This window comes from Eleutherodactylus coqui, chromosome 4 (assembly GCF_035609145.1).
Source record: "Eleutherodactylus coqui strain aEleCoq1 chromosome 4, aEleCoq1.hap1, whole genome shotgun sequence".
Taxonomy (NCBI): Eukaryota; Metazoa; Chordata; class Amphibia; order Anura; family Eleutherodactylidae; genus Eleutherodactylus; species Eleutherodactylus coqui.
Window position 1 is genome coordinate 16,714,798 of NC_089840.1, and position 21,475 is coordinate 16,736,272.

The 21,475-nt window shown below is 43.1% G+C and overlaps 1 protein-coding gene across 1 annotated transcript in view; it reads right to left on the reverse strand.

The window, feature by feature from the left end:
* NCAM2 (neural cell adhesion molecule 2) overlaps positions 1-21,475 on the reverse strand; it is a 455,107-nt gene that overhangs the window by 229,382 nt on the left and 204,250 nt on the right. Inside the window, exons 2-4 of the mRNA XM_066599100.1 lie at positions 7,652-7,726; positions 3,375-3,581; positions 351-494 (exon numbers count right to left, since the gene is read on the reverse strand). Coding sequence (XP_066455197.1) covers positions 351-494; positions 3,375-3,581; positions 7,652-7,726 — 426 coding nt within the window. The remainder of the gene's footprint in view (positions 1-350; positions 495-3,374; positions 3,582-7,651; positions 7,727-21,475) is intronic.

A 21,475-nucleotide genomic window follows, 5' to 3' on the forward strand; every position in this document is an offset into this window, starting at 1 on the left:
GCAGTATATCGCACCTTCAGGGATGCCTGCTCAGCAGCATTCTCAGCTCACACTCTGCATACTCTGGTGGCACAGAAGTAAGAAAGCTTGAAGAGTTCTGTCTTATCATGTCAATCTGGCTGCTATATGTCAATTTGCGTAGGAATAAATCATCTGTATGTTCGCCCCATTCTTTTTAGAACACCCTGTATTGTGTTTATGGGAAGGAGACATGAAATCACTTCTGAAGTTAAAAAGAAAGAAATTAAAATCCTAAAGTAAAATTTTGTGATTATATTTTACAAGTTATAAAATAATAGCTAAAAACCTCTTGTGAAAAACATAACTTAAAACGTTACCAAAATACTAACTGTCATCAATGTCTGTTACATCTTCACCGTTACTCAACCATCTGACCATTGGAGCCGGCGAGCTGCTGACATGGCAGAGAACTTCTGCATCTTCCCCTTTCCGGAATTCTTGAGGTGATCTGACCTCTTCAAATGTCAGTTTCTCTAAGGTAAAGAGAAATGAAATATTATTTCACTTGACAATGAGGTAAACTTGAAAAACATTTTTTAATGTCAGGGAAACATTGTTAAGGACTGAGATGCGGAGGCCATCCAGTGGTAGAGACCCGTGGGCAAATGCCCTTTTGCCCCACAGTCCTACTGGCATCTGGGTTAAATTGTAACCATGCCACTTGAATAGATTTATGGGGCCTTCCGAAATATATATATATATATATATAAATTATAGGCAGAGAATAAGGAATAAAGTTGTCAAATAAAAAAAAAAAGACATACTCACCTCTCTAATAGCCTTCCCTGTCAAGCGTTGCTGTTCTGATCCCCGCTGGCCCTATCCCAAAAGTGACTACAGTGGTTACGTGCCATTCATTGCTCACATGACTGCTCAGCTACTTTTCTAGCCTCAGTGGGTATTTGTATCTGAATGGCATGATGTGACCTCTGAGCCAAGTGATTAGTCACATGGTCACATTGGTCACATGACAATTGCAGCCACTTTCAGGATCGTTCCTATGGGTAGCAAAGTGATGGTGATGGACAGGAGACGCCATAGGAAAGGTGAGTATTGATTTTTTTTTTTCTATTTTACACCTTTTTTTTAATGTTGGAGAACCCCTTTAATTGCACACTTAACTCTTTCCAATCCAATTTCCCTGCCACCTGCATACTCCCCAGATCTTATTTATTTTCGGTGGGAAATCTCATTGTGGGTTCCTTGGAATTACTCAACAGAAACGCATAAAATGATCTGTCATAAATGATTGTTATTTTTTATTGAATGTCAGTACTCCTTATTATTTAGGCCGAGTGCATACGGCCGGGTTGGATTCCGCATGCGGGATCCCGCAGCGGAATCCGACCCAGTGCCTGGCCGGTGACTTCTGTGGATCCCTACTTATCTGTCTGCAGTGTTCTTCATCTGTAATGCCAATGTGTCAGTCGGTAAAAACAGATGTTTGGCATCTCAAAAAACATTAATTTGGCTTGGCAAATGTTTGCAGGCAATTGGCGTTGTGCAGCAATTCAGTTTGAATGTCAAGCCATGCTACACAAATAGTGTGGTCATGCCATATAATCCTGTGGCGCAATAATAAAATCCCGGCCTGCTGAAAGAGCTGAAGGTGATTGGCTGAGGTGCTTAGCCAATCACAGGCAGCTCCCGCCTGTCATTAATTCGAGGAGAGCTGCCTGTGATTGGCTGAACACCTCAGCCAATCACATTCAGCTCTTTCAGCAGATTTTAAATCCCCACCTGCTGATAGATCAGCACCACAGTGCAGGGGACAGCGGCTGAGCCCTGGCAGCTGAAGCAAGGTGAGTATCTATTTTTTTTTTTTTTTTAAACCACGTTTACTTGATTTTCAGGGAAGATCTTATATGTAAAGCCCTTCCATGAAAAACAATTCAAGTGTGCTGGCAGACCGTTGTCTTCAACGGAACCACCGGCAGCAGCAGCGGCTCCATTGAAGAGAATGCCTGCTTTTTTTTTACACTAAAATCTTTCTTTTTCAGGGAAGGGCTTATATGTAAAACCCTTCCCTGAAAAAGAATGCAGGGGTGTCGGCAGAGCAGTGTTTTCAATGGAGCCGACGGCAGCAGCCACGGCCCCATTGAAAACAATGCGTGCATTCCCTGTGGTGCACGCATGTCCTATCTTTGCAGGCACACACCTGCAGAGTACGGACAGGTGCACACACTATACGGAATGCATTGTTGTAAATAGAAGCATGTTTTTGTGCGTACATATGCAAACACAAAAACATGCTGTGGTGCACGCATGTCCTATCTTTGCAGGCACACACCTGCAGAGTACGGACAGGTGCACACACTATACGGAATGCATTGTTGTAAATAGAAGCATGTTTTTGTGTTTGCGTATGTATGCACAAAAACACGCTTGTGTGAGGCCACCTTAAGGCCTCGGTCAGACGACCGTTTTTTGCCACGATTTGCGGATGCGCATGCGATCTGCGCATATATAAAACCATTGCTTCGCAATGGGATCGGTCACATGGCCGCTTTTTATGCGGATGTCCGATAAATTATAGGACACGAGGAATCGCAGATCGCGCCTATCTGCATTCTGCGATTCCTCGTGTTCTATATATGAGCTCAATGGGGCCGGCGGCAGCAGCGCCGACCCCATTGAGAACATATACTACTACATGGGCTGCCTCTGATTGGTCACAGAGAATGGGTGAGTGAGTGCTGCCTCTGATTGGCTCAGCGCAGGGACCAATCAAGGGCAGCTCTCAGCTGTCATTCAATAGCTGAGAGCTGCCCCTGATTGGTCCTTGCGCTGAGCCAATCAGAGGCAGCACTCACTCACCCATTCATGAATTCATGAATGGGTGAGTGAGAGCTGCCTCTGATTGGTGAGGGCTGTGACCAATCAGAGGCAGCCCATTCAGCATGCGGGGATTTTAAATCCCCGCCTGCTGAATACTACACAGTGCAGTTCAGGAGAACTGCCGGCCGGCCGTGGCTGAACTCCGGCTACAGGGACAAGGTGAGTATATACATATATATATTTTTTAACACATTTTTGGATGACTTTCAGGGAAGGGCTTATATTTTTAAGCCCTTCCCAAAAATTCATCCCGCGCTTGCCGGCAGCCCATTGCTTTCAATGGAGCTGGCTGTATTGCCGGCTCCATTGAATTTCAATGGGTTGGACAGTGCTCCTTTGATCGGGCCCGTTTCGCCAAAAATGCTGCTAGCTGCAGATTTTTCGGCGAATTGTCGGCCCGCTCACGCGATTTGCGGATGCGCATCCGTCATGCGATCCGCAAATCGTGGCAAAAAACGGTCGTCTGACCGAGGCCTTAAGCTGTAAAAATCAAATCAATGTTTACAAATACTCACGATAAATTTCTAAAACAACTGTAGACTCTTCGGTATGTCCTCTTAAGTCAGTAGCTTGGCAACGATATATACCGGCATCATCTATGTTAACGTTGTATATTGTGAGCCATGATTTCATGCCTTCTCTTCGTATCATAACTCTCTGACTTGATGTTATCTTCTCTCCTTGTGGATTGTACCAGTCTATTGTTTCAGCCTCTCCCAAAACTATTAAGAAAAGAATAACTTTGTTACAATTTTGACCATTTTTTTGATTAATTTTTTGATTCACCAACTCAAAAATTGATAAAAAAAAATATGTTTAAAGAAGACAAGTCATGTCATCAGGATTGTGTACATGGCTTCGCAAAAGTAGCACCGCCGACTCCAACAAAATTTTTCTTTAGTTTATAGTCAGCCCTTTCCCCCTATATGGGCTTTATTTTAGAGATAGCTCTGAATGCTGTGAATGTATGGAGTTGGAGGGTTCTTTTTTTTTTTTTTTTAAATCAGTATTTATTGAATTTTATAGTTTAACACATAACACGACATACAGAGAAGTGCAATGGGGACTCAGAAAGGTCCCAGCGAAAGATAAGCAATGCCGACATAAACATGAACAGTCTTTGCAACACAACATGCTAAAATAGTCAAAGGGCAATATAAAGAGAAAATGAAAATTATACGGTGCCGCCTGCCCTCAGGTAAGGACTAGTCAGACAAGGCCAACAGGCCGAGAAAGATAGTAGGGGGGGGGGAGGGGAGGGAAGAGAGACATAGAAGGGGGGGGGAAGGGAAGAGGAGGGGGGATAAACAAGGAGGGATAGACAAGGACCACTTCTCTCACCTCAGGAAGTCAGTCTCAAGGGTTAGGCTCATGGACTCCCTCTGAAGAGGGGATATCATCACCAGATGTTGCTCCTCAACGGGGGGAGGGTATAAAAACTTAGCTCACTTCGCCCAGGGTGGGTCGTCGCCCGCTCCGCGTTTGGTCCACATATGCGACAAATTAGATGGCGTCTCTTCGAATGCGCTGCCAGGGCTCCCAGATTTTTTGGAATTTATCATGGGTTCCTCCCGACCAGCCTGAAAGCTCCTCCAAATTAGCCAGAAGGTCCACCCGGTCTCTCCATAATACAATCGTGGGGGGCTCTCTCTGCTTCCACAGGAGCGGTATAAGAGCCTTGGCTGCGTCTAGTAATAGGGCAACCAATCTGTGTTTTAATGGGTGGAAGGCGGGGGAAGGCCTCCACAGGAGAACCACCTCAGGGGAGAGGACCAAACCAGGAGACAATTTTTTCAGTACTCTCCCGACCTCCCTCCAGAAAGGGGCAATCTTGGGGCAATCCCACCAAATATGAAGGAAGGAACCGGTAGACTCCTCACACCTCCAGCATTTGTCATGCGCCACTAATTTGTGGTCGTATAGCCACTGTGGGGTCCTATACCACCTCGCCAGGAGCTTGTAATGGGACTCCTGGGCGGTGACACAGGGAGTGAGCCCGAACGCCGTTTTTAAGATGAGCTTGGAGTCGCTAGGGGATAATGAGATATGAAGCTCTTTCTCCCAGGAAATGAGGAAAGAGGGCTTCGATGTCCCTGGAGGGGAGATGAACTTTTTACAGATAAGTGATATTTTCCTAGCAGGGGGTGTAGGGCCTCCCATCAGGTTTTCGAAGGGGGTGAGAGGTCTGCTGGTTTTGTGGATTTTTAGGAAGTTGTTTAGTACCCTTAGTACGTGGGTGGAAATCAATGGTGGGAGAGAGAGGTCCGGCAAGATCTCCTTTAGTGAGGTGAGGGGTGCTCTGTGGGCAGATGCCAGGACGTCATGGAACTTAAGTCCTGTAAGGGCTCTCCAGGCCCCTGCGGAGCAGGGGTCTAGAGGGAGGTTCATAGTTTACAACTTGACAATCCCTTTAATGGGCTTGTCCCACCAAATAAAGTTATCTACATCCACAGGATAGTGTTTAACTAGCTTATTGTTCAGGTCTCACCACTGAGACCTCACAAATCACGAGAGCAAAGTGTCTTGAAGGTTCTTAAATGAATGCAGCAATGGTCACATAAGTGCACCACCCCCACTTTATTAATGTCAAAGAACCCTCCAACTTGCTTGGAGAACCCTAAACCCGACATCAAAAGATTATACATTCTTTTCACAGGTCCATTCCTGACCTGTGAAAAGAATGTATAATCTTTTGATGTCGGGTTTAGGGTTCTCCAAGCAAGTTGGAGGGTTCTTTGACATTAATAAAGTGGGGGTGGTGCACTTATGTGACCATTGCTGCATTCATTTAAGAACCTTCAAGACACTTTGCTCTCGTGATTTGTGAGGTCTCAGTGGTGAGACCTGAACAATAAGCTAGTTAAACACTATCCTGTGGATGTAGATAACTTTATTTGGTGGGACAAGCCCATTAAAGGGATTGTCAAGTTGTAAACTATGGATGGCCTGTCCTTGGGATAGGACAATGGCAGAATGACACTCACTTTTAACAGTTATTCACTGGACTGATATGCTTGTACACTAAGCTGATTTCTGCAGGAAGCAGACAGCTCCATTTCCATTGCAGTGGCCAGGCTTGGCATTGCAGGTCATTCGGTTCAATGTAAACTTTGACTGTAATATGAAGCCTTTTTATTTCAGTGGTATGCATTGTTTTTTGAGGCTCATCAGGTCTGTACATCCTATTTACACGCCCCTCCTCTATGATGAATTGTGGTGCCCATCAGTGATGTTAGATCCTGTTTTACAAGCGTCATAACTTTTTTATTTTTCCATTGAGATAACTGTATGAAGGTTTATTTTTTTGCAGAATGAGTTGTATTTTTAAAGGGCCACTCCAGTATTTTTTTTTGTCCATTCATTATTCAGCTATCCCCCTTGTATATATAAGTGAGCTAGTATTATCTTGGTTAGTTATTGCTTTATGTCTTAATCTCCTAGCTTCTTTTTGCTCTGATGGTCATGTGATTCCAATTCTGACCAGATCTTCTTGGGGTCATGGATTAATTTTCTAGTCAGATTCTCAATTTGTGTGATGCAGTTACATGGATCTAACACAGAAACTGTCTAGGGAGGGACACAGTCACTCCTTTCACAGTTACTGATGATCACACAGTTCTTGTCACACAGTTATAATAGAAAACATTACAGCTCATTCTCCTGACTGTATGCTTGTGGTCTATAGCTAATATAGATGAATACAGAAGGTAATGATAACTAAACTGCCCCTCCACGAGTAAGAATGTTATAAATTAGCTAATGCTATGCTGATGCATCATGAGATGGCTGCAAAACTAAAAGTAAAAAAATACTCTTAGGATGGTGCCTGATTCACAGCAAATAGGAGGCTGCACTGCATGGAAGTGACTGGACTACACAGAGGAGGCCTTAGGAGTCTGACGGGAAAAACGTGTTTTCGCTGGAGTGGCCCTTTTAGGCTGGGTTCCAACAGGATGAAATCTTGCGAGATTTCCGCAGCGGAAAACGTGCTTCAAAACCGGTGCCATTTGCCGCCGGTTTGAAGCGGCTTTTCAGCCTGTAATCTACTACGGAACTCTCTCCCCATAGAGAGAAGAGAGTCCGCAGTGGAACAATGATACAATTGACATGCCATGGAATATGAATTCCATGCCGCTGTCGACAGGGTGTGAATGATATTTTTGTAAATCTGGTCCACTTTGCTGCTCAGTCTCGGGTTCAGAAATGCATGTGGAATTTCCATGCAGAAATTCCGCGACAATTCCGCCCCGTGTGAACCCAGCCTAATGGTACTATTTCAGGCACCATGTAATGCGCTGAAAAAATGTTTAAGTGGCGTGAGATATAAAAAGAGATATAAAAAGATATACAACTGTATCATTTTTTTTTTTTTTTCGGGGGGGGGGCGTATTTCCATTGATCATGCTGTAGTAAAAATGAGACGTGGACCTTGTTCTGCTCTCATTATGATTACAGTGATACTAGATTTATATTTTTTATGTTCTCCCACTCCTAAGAAAGTGGAGAAACAGAAGACCGCCTTGCAATGAAGTGAACTAATAATCTATGGCGTTTGACTAGGACGACTGACTTTCGATGATGTCCTTTAAACAAACACTGTACGTCCTGTCTCCATCTCGGCGTCATCCTTCTCTAACCTTGACTACTGTAAATTATGTGTCCTCCTTGTGTCCAGGCATCAGTGCGGGATTTATGTGCCAGTCCTTGCCAACTCTGCACATTCCGTAATATCCTAAGAAGTCATTTGTAATGAGGTAGAAAATGAAGATTAATACGAGAATAAATGGCTCACCTGTACATGTGAAGTACTTGGACTGCCCCACGCTGATTTCAACTTTGCTTAGTGATATCGACACTTGTAGTAGAGCTGGAGGGGGAAAAGACAAATGTTGGTACTTCTCATTAATTTACTCTTTAGAACGCTATATAAACATCTTCTTGAGCGGGACTAGAGGACATATTTACTATAAGCAGATGGAGAAGAGTTGAGGTACTCGGAATTACTCAGCAGAAGATTATGATGTGTTATTTATGGGGGTAGGCAGCCATCTTGAATTAAAGGACTCACTGAGCCCCCCGGCACCCAGGCCATAGAGGCATTTAACCTGCGGGTTTTTTACAACAATGACAGCCATTTTGTTCATTCTTGGACAAACCCTTTAACCCCTTCTCACCCCATAGGGTATATGTACATCATGAAGATGAAGCGGTTTGTGTGAAATGTCTTAAATTTACAGCATGTAGATGCAGCCAGCTCAAGAGCGCAGGAGGCGGAGCTAACTTAACCCACTGCACTGGCGGCAATCGCAAAGAACTCTGATTCCTGCCATAAACCCCTTACACGCTGTGATCAATGTTAACAGAGGGAGTGAGGTCATTGACCCTCTGCTCTCCAATCACAGACAGCTGATGAGTTGCCTGACAGTGGCCTCCAAGTCTGCCATGGCAGAAATAAAAGATAATACACTGCAGTACTGAAATACTGCAGTGTGTTATCTGAGTGGTCATTGGTTGTATGTTCTAGTACCTTACAGGAACATAGAAATAAGTAAAAACTATTGCCAAAAAACATTCAAGAAAAAAGATCAAGTAAATAAAAATATTGTTTCTTCTGAACTTTTCTGTTTTTCTTTTAGAGAATAAAAAAAAATGCATGTTTAGTATCGCTGCATCCATAACAACCCATACAATAAATTGAACACACTTTTTAGCTCCCATGGCAAACATGATTTTAAAAAAAGGTAGAAATTGAGCAGGAGCATTTTTATTGTTCATTTTGCCACCCAGAAAGTGCAATAAAAGCGATACCTATAAGAACTACAGCTTGTCATGCAAAGAACAACCTCTCACAGCTCCGGCTATGGAAAAATAAAAAAGTTCTGGTTTGTTGAATGCGATGATGCTAAAAGCTAGTTATTAAAAAAAAGTGTTTTTATTGTGCAAAAGTGGAAAATCGTTCCATACATATATATATATATATATATATATGTATATATATATATATATATATATATATATATATAGCCGTGTTATTCGCACTGCATATTGAATGCTGTAAAAAACAAAACACAATGGCAGAATTAATATGATTTTGCACTCTTCCCTCCCCCAAAAATACTTAACGTATAACGATGTAACCCCTCCTCTAGGACCACCATGTGCCCTTATAACACATATCGATAGGGTTGACCTTATAGAGCAATCCCTCTATATACAGAAGATCAGAAGATTTAGCTGAAACCCAATGTGATCCAAAAAGTTTTACTGTCATATCATAATGGATACCGCTAAATGACAAAGGCAACCCTGCTACAAGCAAGTAAGCAGGCCATTTTCATAAACTCTTCCTGGACAAGCCATTATTTGAACATCTATGGCCGTAGTCTCCAACCAGAGACTCTCCAGCTCCACCGGAGAACACCTTAAAGTGAGTCTTAATCCTTTTAACTAAATATATAAAAAAGTCACTTAATTGCTTGTTTGCATATGTAATTTACCATATATATTTAGTATGTAATGTTGGATATACTAATAGATTCCTAACAACATGGTATATGGACCTTTTTTTTTTTACTAGTGGGTGATACTTAAAATTCCAGTGCTGCGTCACTTAATTTTTTTAATCTGCAGCACAAGCTGAGTGTTGAATCCTCATATTCATGTGTATCAGACTCCTCCCACCCTGCCATGGCTGATTGACAGCTTTTTCCTTATAATGTGGAGAAGGGGGCTAATTAAAACTAACCACTGAGCTTAATGATAGCCTGACCTTTCCTGTTCTGTATAGAAAACTTTTCAGCAGTCATGTCATTATCATTACAGACAGGATTACACTGAGAGGTGACACCTTTATATAGATAACACAGGATCCACCATTCACAATAGGTGATGTCACAGCTCACCTCCCCCCCTCCCTGCACACTGACCACTAATCCTAACAATAGTCTGATGCAGGGACTGAACTATATTGGATCCAGGGGGTGCGGTTGCACCCGGGCTCAGGACCCTTAGGGGCCCATAAGGTCTTTCTTCTCCATATAGGGAGGGGCTCTGTTACAGATTTTGCATTGGGGCCCTGAATCTTCAAGTTACGCCTCTGGACTAATGCTTCCTGTTCTGTAGAGATAACTTCTCAGCAGTCATTTCATTATCATCCCAGGCAGGATTACACTAAGAGGTGACACCTATATGTATTATATACAGGATCCACCATTCACAATAGGATATGTCACAGCTTGCCTCTCCCCCCTCCCTGCACAGTGCACAGAGCATTCCCAAAACACTCTAACATAGAAGTCAACAAGACCCCTCCTGTCCACTATGTCTACAGTCGATGAGGCAACTGTACATTACAGGAAGTTTCAGCCTATTATTACGGCTCATTCACACGGCTGTATTTGAGGTAAATGGTGTTGAAGCTGTCTATTACATTTCTGGCCCCTACCACCAATGCAGACATCTGGCCCCACTGCACTGACAGTAGGTAAGTGCCCAAATGCACAACTCATTATTCCTTCGCACAGATGGACTGTAACAGCAGACAACTAGTTCTAGTGCCATTGTTGCCTCAAAAAAAGTGCAAATATCCTAAAACCAACAAAAACATGGTGCTTTTGAAAAACAATCAGAGACGGAATTTACTAATATTGTTTAAGAGATAATGAAACTGGTGCATTATCAGTAGTAAATCTGCCACTGTGTGACACCGGCCTTTTAATTTCATACACACATATACTACTGCTAGCCAAAGCCCAGGGGTGCTCCTACCTCAGGCGGCGATCTGCAGGACCTCAGAGGAGCGGCGTGTTGCCACCCAGCTGGTATGTATTTTTTACCAACTATACTAATGGCCAGTAAAAAATGATTGCCAGCTGCAAACTGGAGAGGCAGCAACCCCACAAGCAGTAGACTCACGCTGCCTGCAGCTCTGTTCAGGCGGCTATTGCTATGTACTCAGTCTGTGATTCCTGACCTCTCCCCCTGGTGTCTGCATTCCTGCATGCAGATGCCACCTGACCGAAGCTACGGACATAGTGAGTGCACTGTTTGTGGAGTTGCGTCCAGCTAGAGGGCACTAATACTACTGGCGCCACTATGGAGGACACTATTAATACTGGGGCTATTATAGGGGCCACTATTACTGCTATAGTTGATATGGGGGTCACTAATTGGGTTACTATTACTACTGTGACCATTTAGGGTGTCACTGTTACAACTGGGGCCACTAAGGGGGTCACTATTACCCTGTCACTTCAGAGAAGTATCAATGCTTGAAATATGTGTTGGGTATCTTGATTATTGGCATTTTCAATGCTGTACAATGACAGTTTTTTCTTGCCGAAGGGGCATTTCACACTTTGCCTCAGACAGCATAAAGTCTTGGGGCACCCCTGCCAAAGCCAGAAGTGTATCCAACAGAAAGGAGAAGTAGAAGTCCTTCCTTTACCCTTTCCATTCCTCTTGAATGTAACATCAGGCTTTTGCCCAAAAATGTTTTCAAAAATGGCCACAAAAATTGCACCACCTCCCTACGTCTCCATTTCCCTTTCTTCAGGAGATTCAGTGTGGTCTCCCACACATTTTCCAACGACCTCCAAAGATCTGGACTGGTTCTAAATGTAACTGCAAAGTTTTCACACATTTCATGTAATCTGCACGATAGCATCAGTTGAGTTCTCTCCATCCAGCTTCGCACCCCTTACTGTCAAGGCTTAGAACTCTGTAAACACTGGATCTGTGAAAGTGAATACAAGGTGGTGAAGTGAGAGAACACGTAGCGCAGCCATTCGATGAAATGTAGTATTTTTTTTAGTAAGCCCTTTATGAAGATGAAAAGTAACTCCCCAAATAATCAATAACAGGTGTCAGAAGTCGATCAACAAAAAGTACTCACACAGATAATTGTGCCTGAGAAAGCGCTCTCAAAATGATGATACATTTTCCAAATTGATTTCCGTGGCACTTTCTTAACCTTGTAGCGTTGGCAAGTGCTTCCTACATTCCTTACTTAGTACTAAATTCACTTTCATTTATACAAATCAGCATTATTCCGCAACCATTCGCTACAGTGTATGCAACTCTAAGGACAAAAAAGGCTTAGCACTAAAACCATAACGTGAGGCAGTCACCCCGCAGCAATCAAGGTCAATTAATAATCTGAAGTGCTTCCAAAACTTATTACGGCAAGCTTTTGTTTTTGATGACAGTTACCTTACATACCCACAAGATGGCATTTACCGTAGCAAAAAAGGCAGTCTACATGGCAATTCCTGATGCATTACGACTGCTTTCTGTATGGTCAGAAAACATGGTGTAGGTGTAGAGGGGTGGCGCCTCTACATAATAGTTATGCCTGGACCTCGCTAAGAGGTATTACTGGGCAAATTTTGCAACTTAGTAGCAAAATGTTTGAACGGTTTGCTGTATTGAAATAGTTTGTTCAAGTTTATTTCCAGTTGAGTGGGGGGGGAGGTCATGTGACTAAGGAGAGTGGTCATGCAGCATACGTCCTCCCCATGGGGAGCCAAGTGGTGCTACAGAGAGGAGAGGACATGTTCCTGTGCTCTTTCATTTCAAGAGAGTTTGAAAATGCCAACGGGTTCTGGAACTGTGCTGCTGCCAAAGGGGAGACCTGTCTGATCTGTGGCTGTCTCAGCGGAAGTGGACATTACGTCTTTCGCCTGGCCTCGCACGTCTAGCCATCATAAATATAAACTGTGCTTATGTTGTTTGTTTAATAAAAGCTCCTGTTCCAGCATCCAAAATGTCTGGAGGTATGTCTGCTCAATCAAACCCATTACCCGCAGCTTGGAATCCCACTACGGTTGGTACCCCTATCCGACCACCTGTACATAAGGGGAAATACTGTTCATGTTGCTTATGTGTTTTTGCTAAACTGATCCTTTGCATACTGGCAGTTTGGTAGTTTGAAGTTAGGTGGGAGATCCCAGAAAGAGAAAGGGATGGAGTCGTGGAAGGAAGTTGTTGTCACTGGATCATGGCACAGTTGGAGTTACTGTGTTGGAGTTGCAGAGGTATTAACAGCAGAGCTACAGACTCTAGTTAGTGTGTACAAATGGGTGTGCAAGGCCAACTGGGCCTAAACGTTTAAGAACTTTGCTGATATGGTGACAGTGGCAAAGATCTAACGTGAGCGTGTGGCCATCAAGACTTTACACTCAGAATTTTCTTTGGTACCAGTCTCTTCCACTGTGACTGTGCTAGCTTCCTTGAATCTGAGTTACTCTACTATTGAGCCATCAGTGGTCCTGACATAATGTTTAAGTAATGCCTCATCAGAGTAAAGCCATTCAGTTAAACACTTAAAGGGGATCTGATATTAAAAAGAAAATTCTATACTTACCTATTTCTCCCCCATCAGTCTGCTTACCAGATCTTACCAGATTTTCTTCTCGTTGATCTTCTCCTGTTTCCTGCAGTCACCTCACCCCCAGCTGGCTGATTCTTCTGCTTCCTGTGGAGTTACGTACATTCACAGGCAGTCTTCTTCCTGTCCTGCAATGTACCATACATCACTAGCTCACAGTCCAGCACTGGGAGTGGCGAGCTATTGTAGAGACTGTTCATGCCCACTATCTCTGCAATAGATCAGCATTCTTTCCTAGCCAGTGAACGTTACATCACAGGGACGTGAACTTCACTGACCTCCAGGAAGCAGAATGTGAGGAATGCACGCTGCATACCAAGCCAGTCGGCTTGTGGTGAGCTGACGCAGGGGACTGGACAAGATCAGCGAGGAGAAAATGCTGTAAGGAGTCTGCCTGTGCAGGAATAGGGGAGTATAGATGTTTTTTTTTAATGACAAAACCGCTTTAAATATCTGTCAATATGTATCACCTCCCTCCTCATATTTCCTACTTTAGAAGCCAGAGTCATCCAGTTTCAGTGCCCAATACCTCCTTACAGTCACACTGTCAATGTGAAGTATATGAAAGAAAGACTTGAATGAAAACTAGGCCTTCCCATTGTGATGGTTTGTGTTGTCCTTTAACCTCTTCACCATGGGGGCTATCAGGTTTCACTGTATGGAGCAGATGCAGGAGCCAAGCCCACTCCATAAACAGCGGGTGTCGGCTGTGTTTGATAGCTGACACTCAGCCACAGCAGGTATGATCTGAGAGAACTCTGATTGTGGCTTTTAAACATTTAAATGCTGTTGTCAATTTTAAAAATGACATTTAAATGTTTGAACAGCATGCCCGTAATAAGATTCAGGTATCATGGCAACCTGGAGCTTGTGAATGTCCATGATCATTTGATTACTAAATAGTGTCTGTCAAAATGCAATGCAATATTGAAGTACTGCAGTATACTGTATAAACACATCTTTAAGTCCCCTATGTAGACTAAAATAACAGGTTATATTCAAGAAGGAAAGTCATCTTAAAGGGGTTGTCCCGCGAAAGCAAGTGGGGTCTATACACTTCTGTATGGCCATATTAATGCACTTTGTAATATACATCGTGCATTAATTATGAGCCATACAGAAGTTATTCACTTACCTGTTCCGTTGCTAGCGTCCTCGTCTCCATGGTGCCGTCTAATTTCAGCGTCTAATCGCCCGATCAGACGCGTTTGCGCAGTCCGGTCTTCTCCCTGGTGAATGGGGCCGCTCGTGCCGGAGAGCTGGTCCTCGTAGCTCCGCCCCGTCATGTGTGCCGATTCCAGCCAATCAGGAGGCTGGAATTGGCAATGGACCGCACAGAGTCCACGGTGCACCATGGGAGAAGACTCGCGGTGCATCGTGGGTGAAGATCCCGGAGGCCATCTTGCTAAGGTAAGGAAGAAGTCGCCGCAGCGCGGGGATTCGGGTAAGTACTAAACGTTTTTTTTTTTTTAACACATGCATTGGGTTTGTCTCGCGCCGAACGGGGGGCCTATTGAAAAAAAAAAACCCGTTTCGGCGCGGGACAACCCCTTTAAATTACAAATTTTTTCAGATTTTTTTAACAGGACAAAAACAGGGCATTTTAACAGAAAGAAAGATAAAAATAACAAAACTAAAATGATGTGGTTGGATAAGTACGAACCCTCTTATATGAGTATTTGGGGATGTGGTTGTGTTCAGAATTAGCCAATCACATTTAAAGTCGTGTTAAATAGTAGTCAGTACTCCGCTGCCATTATTATTTATTTTTTTTAACAATAGTTTTTATGAAGGTTTGAAAATGACATACGTGAAACAAGGGTAGAATAAGAGATATTGTAGCTACATTCTATCAGTACATTGTGTTGTTCATTATTTACGGGGATTGTGATTCCCCCCATATAAAGTTACACTCCTTAAGGCTGGATTCACATGAACGTATATCGGCTCAGCTTTCACGCCGAGCCGATATACGTCGTCCTCATTTGCAGGGGGGGGGGGGGGGGAGATGGAAGAGCCAGGAGCAGGAACTGAGCTCCCGCCCCCTCTCTGCCTCCTCTCCACCCCTGTGCACTATTTGCAATGAAAGGAGGTTGGGCTGGGTTGGGGCTAAGTTCCGAGAATTACCCCTGCCTCTCCCCATTGCAAATAGTGCAGAGGGGCGGAGAGGAGGCAGAGAGGGGGCGGGAGCTCAGTTCCTGCTCCTGGCTCTTCCATCCTCCCCCCCTGCACACGAGGACAACGTATATCGGCTCGGCATGAAAACCGAGCCGATATACGTTCATGTGAATGCAGCCTTAGGAGGATTTTCCTGACATTGTCTTAATTGGTCCATAAAGAGCTCACACCACATCAAAGGGATCTGATTGTTGGAAGATATGAGTCAAGAGAAGGGGACCAAAGAATTTCTAAGGCATTACATATACCATGGAGCACAGGAAAGATATCATCAAGAAGTTGATTAAATTTGGCACAGCGGTGACATTACCAAGAACCGGACATCCCTCAAAAATTGATGAAAAGACCAGAAGACAATTAGTCCAGGACGCTGCCAAGAGGCCGACAGCAACAGTAAAGCAGCTGCAGGAGTTTGTGGGAAGTACTGGTTATTCTTCATATATCTCAGCTGGGGGCTAGGGGGGCAAGATGGAAGCCTTTTCTAACAGAAAAACATGAAAACTTGGCAATGTTTTGCCAAAACCTACATTAAGCCTGCCACAAGTATATGGAAGAACGTGTTGATGCGACCAAGGTTGAATATTTTGGCCATAATTTCAAAAGGTATGTTCAGTGCAAATCTAAAAAATACATTGCCACAGTTAAGCATGACATAGGCAGCATTATGTTTTGGGGATGTTTTTCTGCTGATGGCACTGGGGCTATAGCCAAAGTGGAGAGAATTATCAACAGTTCCCAAATATCAGTCCATTTTGGCAGAAAAGCTTCAAGGTTTTGCTTAAAAGCTGAAGATAAAGAGGAATTTAACCTTTCAGCACAACAATGACCCAAATCAGACCTCCAAATCAACCAAATAATGGCTTCACCAAAAGAAGATCAAAGTTTTAGAATGGCCCAGTCAGAGCCCAGACCTGAATCCGACTGAAAGTCTGTGGGTTGACCTGGAGAGGGCGCTACACACGAGATGTCTGACAGATTTGTAAGGAAGAGCGGGCAAAGATTGCCAAGTCAAGATGTGCCATGCTGATAGACATCTGCCCAAAAAGACTGAATGCTGTCATGAAGTCAAAGGGTTCATTAATTAGTTTTATTATGGGCCTATTTATGCCACTGCATTATCTTAATTTTTTTTCTACCCTAAAATATTTCAGATTGTTTTTAAATAAAATTGTAGAGATAATGGGTCCCTCTCTCTCCATGAAGAAAAATTGGAACATGTGGATAAAAAACAATCAAAAAGTCATTTATATCTTTAAAATGGTATCAATTATAATTAGAAGTTGCCCTGAAAAAAAATAAGAGGTTGGACAGCCGCATCAACTGAAAAAACATATTATTGTGGTCAGAACACGTCTGCAGAAAGCAAATTTGTTCTTGTTTAAAAAATACATCTTTGAAGTAGTGGAGCATAAAAAACCCCAATATAAATCTGATACTGATGTAATCGTATTGTACCCTAAACATAACGTTATTTTTACTGTAAAAACAAACTGCACAGAAATTGCAAAATGACTTATTTCCGGTTTCACTCCAATTGGAAAATGTAAAAACATCTGTAATATGTTATGTGGTACAGTAAATGGTACCATTAAAAATTACAACCCATCCTGTAAAACATACGCCCCCTGTAGCTCTATCACTGGAAAAAGAAAAATCAAAAGTAAAGATGATTTTTTTAGAAAATAAAAATGGAAAAAATGAAAACGAAAAAACGTTGCCGCGAAAAAGTGTCAAACGCTTTCTTTTTAAGCAGCACCTAAATGAATCAGAGTGGCTGCTAAGCAAGCAGAGATGCTTATTCGTTAGTAGTGAAGAGTGATTATTGGAATAATCGGGAGTGATCGGCCTGATTTTCCAAAAATAATTAGGAATCAGGACAACATAATTTTAATTCCTATTAAAATTAGGGAAGTAAAAATTGGGTGTATTATTCTGAGCTTCAGAAGGTCCCTAGTGCAATCAAATGGCATAGGAATCTAGCCACACATGGTGGTGGTGCCTCTCCAATGACTGTGGCTCAGTGATTATAGCTGTTACCTTGCAGTGCTAAGGGAACCTAAGTTCAAATCTCATTAAGAACTAGAGATGAGCGAGCCTACTCGGCCACGCCCCTTTTTCACCTGAGTGCCATGATTTTCGAGTACTTCCGTACTCGGGCGAAAAGATTCGGGGAGCGCCGTGGGTGAGTGGGGGGTTGCAGCGGGAAGTGGGGGGGAGAGAGAGAGAGAAAAAGGGCTCCGCCCTGTTCCCCGCTGCTACCCCCGTGCTGCCACGCCTCCCCCCGCCCCCCGGCGTCCCCCAAATCTTTTCACCCGAGTACTGAAGTACTCGAAAATCGCGGTGCTCGATCGAGTAATTACTCGAAACGAGTAGGTTCACTCATCTCTATTAAGAACCATATCTGCATGGACTTTGAAAAACTCCAACCAGATGTTGCCTCTGCAAGTCAGCACTAATAACTGAGCCACCAAGAAAACGCAAAAACTCCATGTTGTGGAGTGCTAAAAACTGAGCCACCACACTCCTTTGGTTTTCCTTCTACACAAGAGGAGAAAGAGGTGAAAAGGAATAAACACAAACAGAACCTACAAACTCCATGCAGATGTTGTGCAGACAGTCAGACATGAACCCAGAGCTCCAAAGCAACAGTGTCAACCATGAGCCCAATACTGTCCCACTATGCCTCGCCTTTTATATATAAATGGTTATTAAAAGCACATTTTGATTCTACGTTTTCTGGGGGTTTGGTTGAGTCATTCTTTATTGGGTGTTTGGCAGAGGAATGTTGAGTAAAACGCCTTCTTTTCTTTATTTCTATGATGTATGATTCCTTTATTAGAAATAAAAAGTGACATTTTTGGCGAGATTCCGCTTAAAAAAAATGTGTGACTGGTGAGTGGTTAATAATTTTGCATGCTAGCTCCTTTCTTTCCTTTATTACCTTGTCTTAATGACTCTTCATATTTCACTGCAGCTTTAACTTACAATCCCCCAAATAAAGCGCAATTTTAATTTTTAAAGTTTGCTAACATATTTTTCAAGCTTTTATGTAACTAATGAAAATTGTCGTAATGTTATAAATAGGCAGTTTTGCTTAAGGCTGGAATCATTTCAAAGCGTGGTGTAAATAAACAGCCCTGACCTACTTTACCTACGGTATAGAAAGGAACATCGTCCTTACGAGTGTAACTGCCGTAATTAGGATGTTAAAACATCAGCATTAGTCACGTATGTCAACTGTTCTGTAAAGACAAACAACACCGAAGAGAAATGACTCTCTAATATCATATATTATCACGGTAGCATCCTAATTTTTATCTCTGCACTGTATGTTCGTAGCCCCCCCCTCCCCCCCTCCCCCCCCCCCCGGCCAAGAGTGCAGATTTTTTTCTCCATAATTGCTGCAATTTATTGTACCATATGGTAGGAGTACTAGATCCAAAAATAAAATGTTCAATTTCACTCTGGTTGATGTGGGATTAAAGGAGTTACCAAGGCAATACGCGATAATGGCAGACATATTGTAACACAACCTCCCCATAAACTTGGTGATCATAAATAGGGTGTAGTCAAAAAGCCCGATCCAGCACTATATCTCTTTACTGGTGTCCTATGTTGAAATAAAAATAGCTTTTTTGAATAGGAAGGCTTGAATGTACTACACAGTGCTATGACAGGCCCCTGGGGCCCCCAGGACATGGATTTATATTTTGTGTTGTGGACCCTGTAAGAGAGAGATAGAGTCAGGGCAAAGAATAAAAATCATTACTTACTTCTTCTGACGTTCTGCGGCGCTCCTGCAGGCTGTTGCTCCCTCCTGGTCCACGGCAGAGTATTGCTTTCTGGACGCAGGGCTTGAAATCCCCACCTCCAGAAACACAGCCAATCACAGCCATTCAATGACATCATTGTCATTGGCTGTGATTGGCTGAAGGCACGTGTGTTTCTGGAGGCGGGGAATAAAAGCCCTCCGTAGAGAAATCAATGCTCTGCCGGGAACCAGGAGGGAGCAACAGCCTGTAGGAGCACCGCAGAACACCAGGAGGGAGTGACAGCCTGCAGAAGCGCCGCAGAACGTCAGAAGAAGTAAGTAATGATTTTTATTCTTTGCTCCACTGTATTGCCGGCGTATAAGGTGACAGTTGGGGGGTCGTCTTATACGCCCCGTCGCCTTATATGCCGGTATATATTTTTATTGTAACACATTTCTGGATGAATTGCAGGGAAGGGGTTATATATTTAACCCCTTCCCGACAATTCATCCTGCAATCGCCGGCAGCCCATTGCTTTCAGTGGAACCTGCTGTATTGCTGGCTCCATTGAATTCAATGGGCAAACATCGTTCTTCTCTGCCACAGCTGTTACAGCTGTGACAGAGAAGAAGGATTTGTCTTCTATATGTTCTCAATGGGGTCGGCGCTGCTGCCGCCGGCCCCATTGAGCGCATATAGAGAAGATTTATGGCCTTAAGAAGGACCGTTGGGGTTCTTGAAGCCTAAAATACTCCTAACACTCTCCCTATAGCAGCTCCAACACGATAGCACTTTCCCTGAACTAATGTCAGAATGCATCTGTGGCGAGCCGCGGGAGGGGCAGATTTCAATACTCGGGTGACACCTAATCTCGCCAGCCACTCACTGCAGGGGGGTGGTATAGGGCTTGAACGTTGCAGGGGGAAGTTGTAATGCCTTCCCTGTCTTTCTATTGGCCAGAAAAGCGCGCAAATTTCTCAGGGAAGAAAGTGAAAGTAACTCGAACACCGCGTGGTACTCGTTACGAGTAAAGAGCATCTCGAACACCCTAATACTCGAACAAGTATCAAGCTCGGACGAGTATGTTCGCTCATCTCTATTGACAATTCAGTTGAATGGCTGCCCTGCAATATTAAGCTTCCCCTGTAGTGGCCGCTGATCAACAAGAGTTTCTGAACTTAAACCTATAGCGATCAGTTGATCTCTGAGTTATTTCTAATTAAAAAGGGTTTCTTCATGAATTTCACCCAAAGTAGTGTTTTACACAGAGGTAATTCAATTACTCAACAATTACCAGTGAGGCAAAAAAATGTATTCAGAAAAGTGTTAGCCAAGGTAGCGATAAGTGTAAGGTAATTTAGTCATCAGAATGCTAGCTGCTAGTTTTATTAATGGATGTGTGAATACTTTTTTTACCATTGGGTAAAAGGTATTAAAATTTTATTGCATGCAGAGAGACGGTGATATTGAAGACCTCCTGTTTAGGGATGATTGCGTTAGGTGGTATATTGGCTTACATGGACCAACTACAGGCCAAATAATCGCTTGAATGAGTGATTCTCAGTGATAGTTGTCCCATGTAAACAAGCAGAAGTTGTTGAGGCCACTGTCAGATGCATCTGTGCCTAACAGTCATCTCGTGTAAAAGTACTCTTACTCAAGTGGCCTCCATGTCAAGAATTTGTTCCTCATGGTCATCAAGAGTGTTGTTACGCTTTTAGGTGTACTAAATTCTACATAAAATTTGCCTGCATTGTTATCATCCTCAACTATAATGTGTGTTATATAGATGCGCTAGTGATAACACATCTCACATTAGTGTGACACTATCATGATATTATGATATATCGGCACAATTGTGCTATTTGTGCAGCAGGGCTTCCGTTCAAACTTAATGGCATTGGTCAGACTACACAAAAGGCATAGCAGTGCCAGCTATGTTGCTAGATCTGTTGTCTGGAGCTGCATTCACAATTCTGCTATTATTGGACACAATTCATTTTTATCAGTGCATATGTCCATAATGACAGTTTAATTGAATTATTATATTACAATGAGATCTATTCTTTGTAGATATTAAAGGGGTTGTCCAAGGAGCTGAAATCCTTAGCCAGACCTGTAGTATCAGAACCTGGACTTCTGCCTGGTCATGTGGTATGGACCCTCTATATCATTGCATCAGGTCACTGTAGGGGTTGGTTTGGCTCATTATAATAACAAAGCCAACCCCCTATGTGTCTGCCTATGCTGCAATGGAGAAGGGAGCTGGCTTAGAAATGTTGTGAGATTCCAGCTCTGA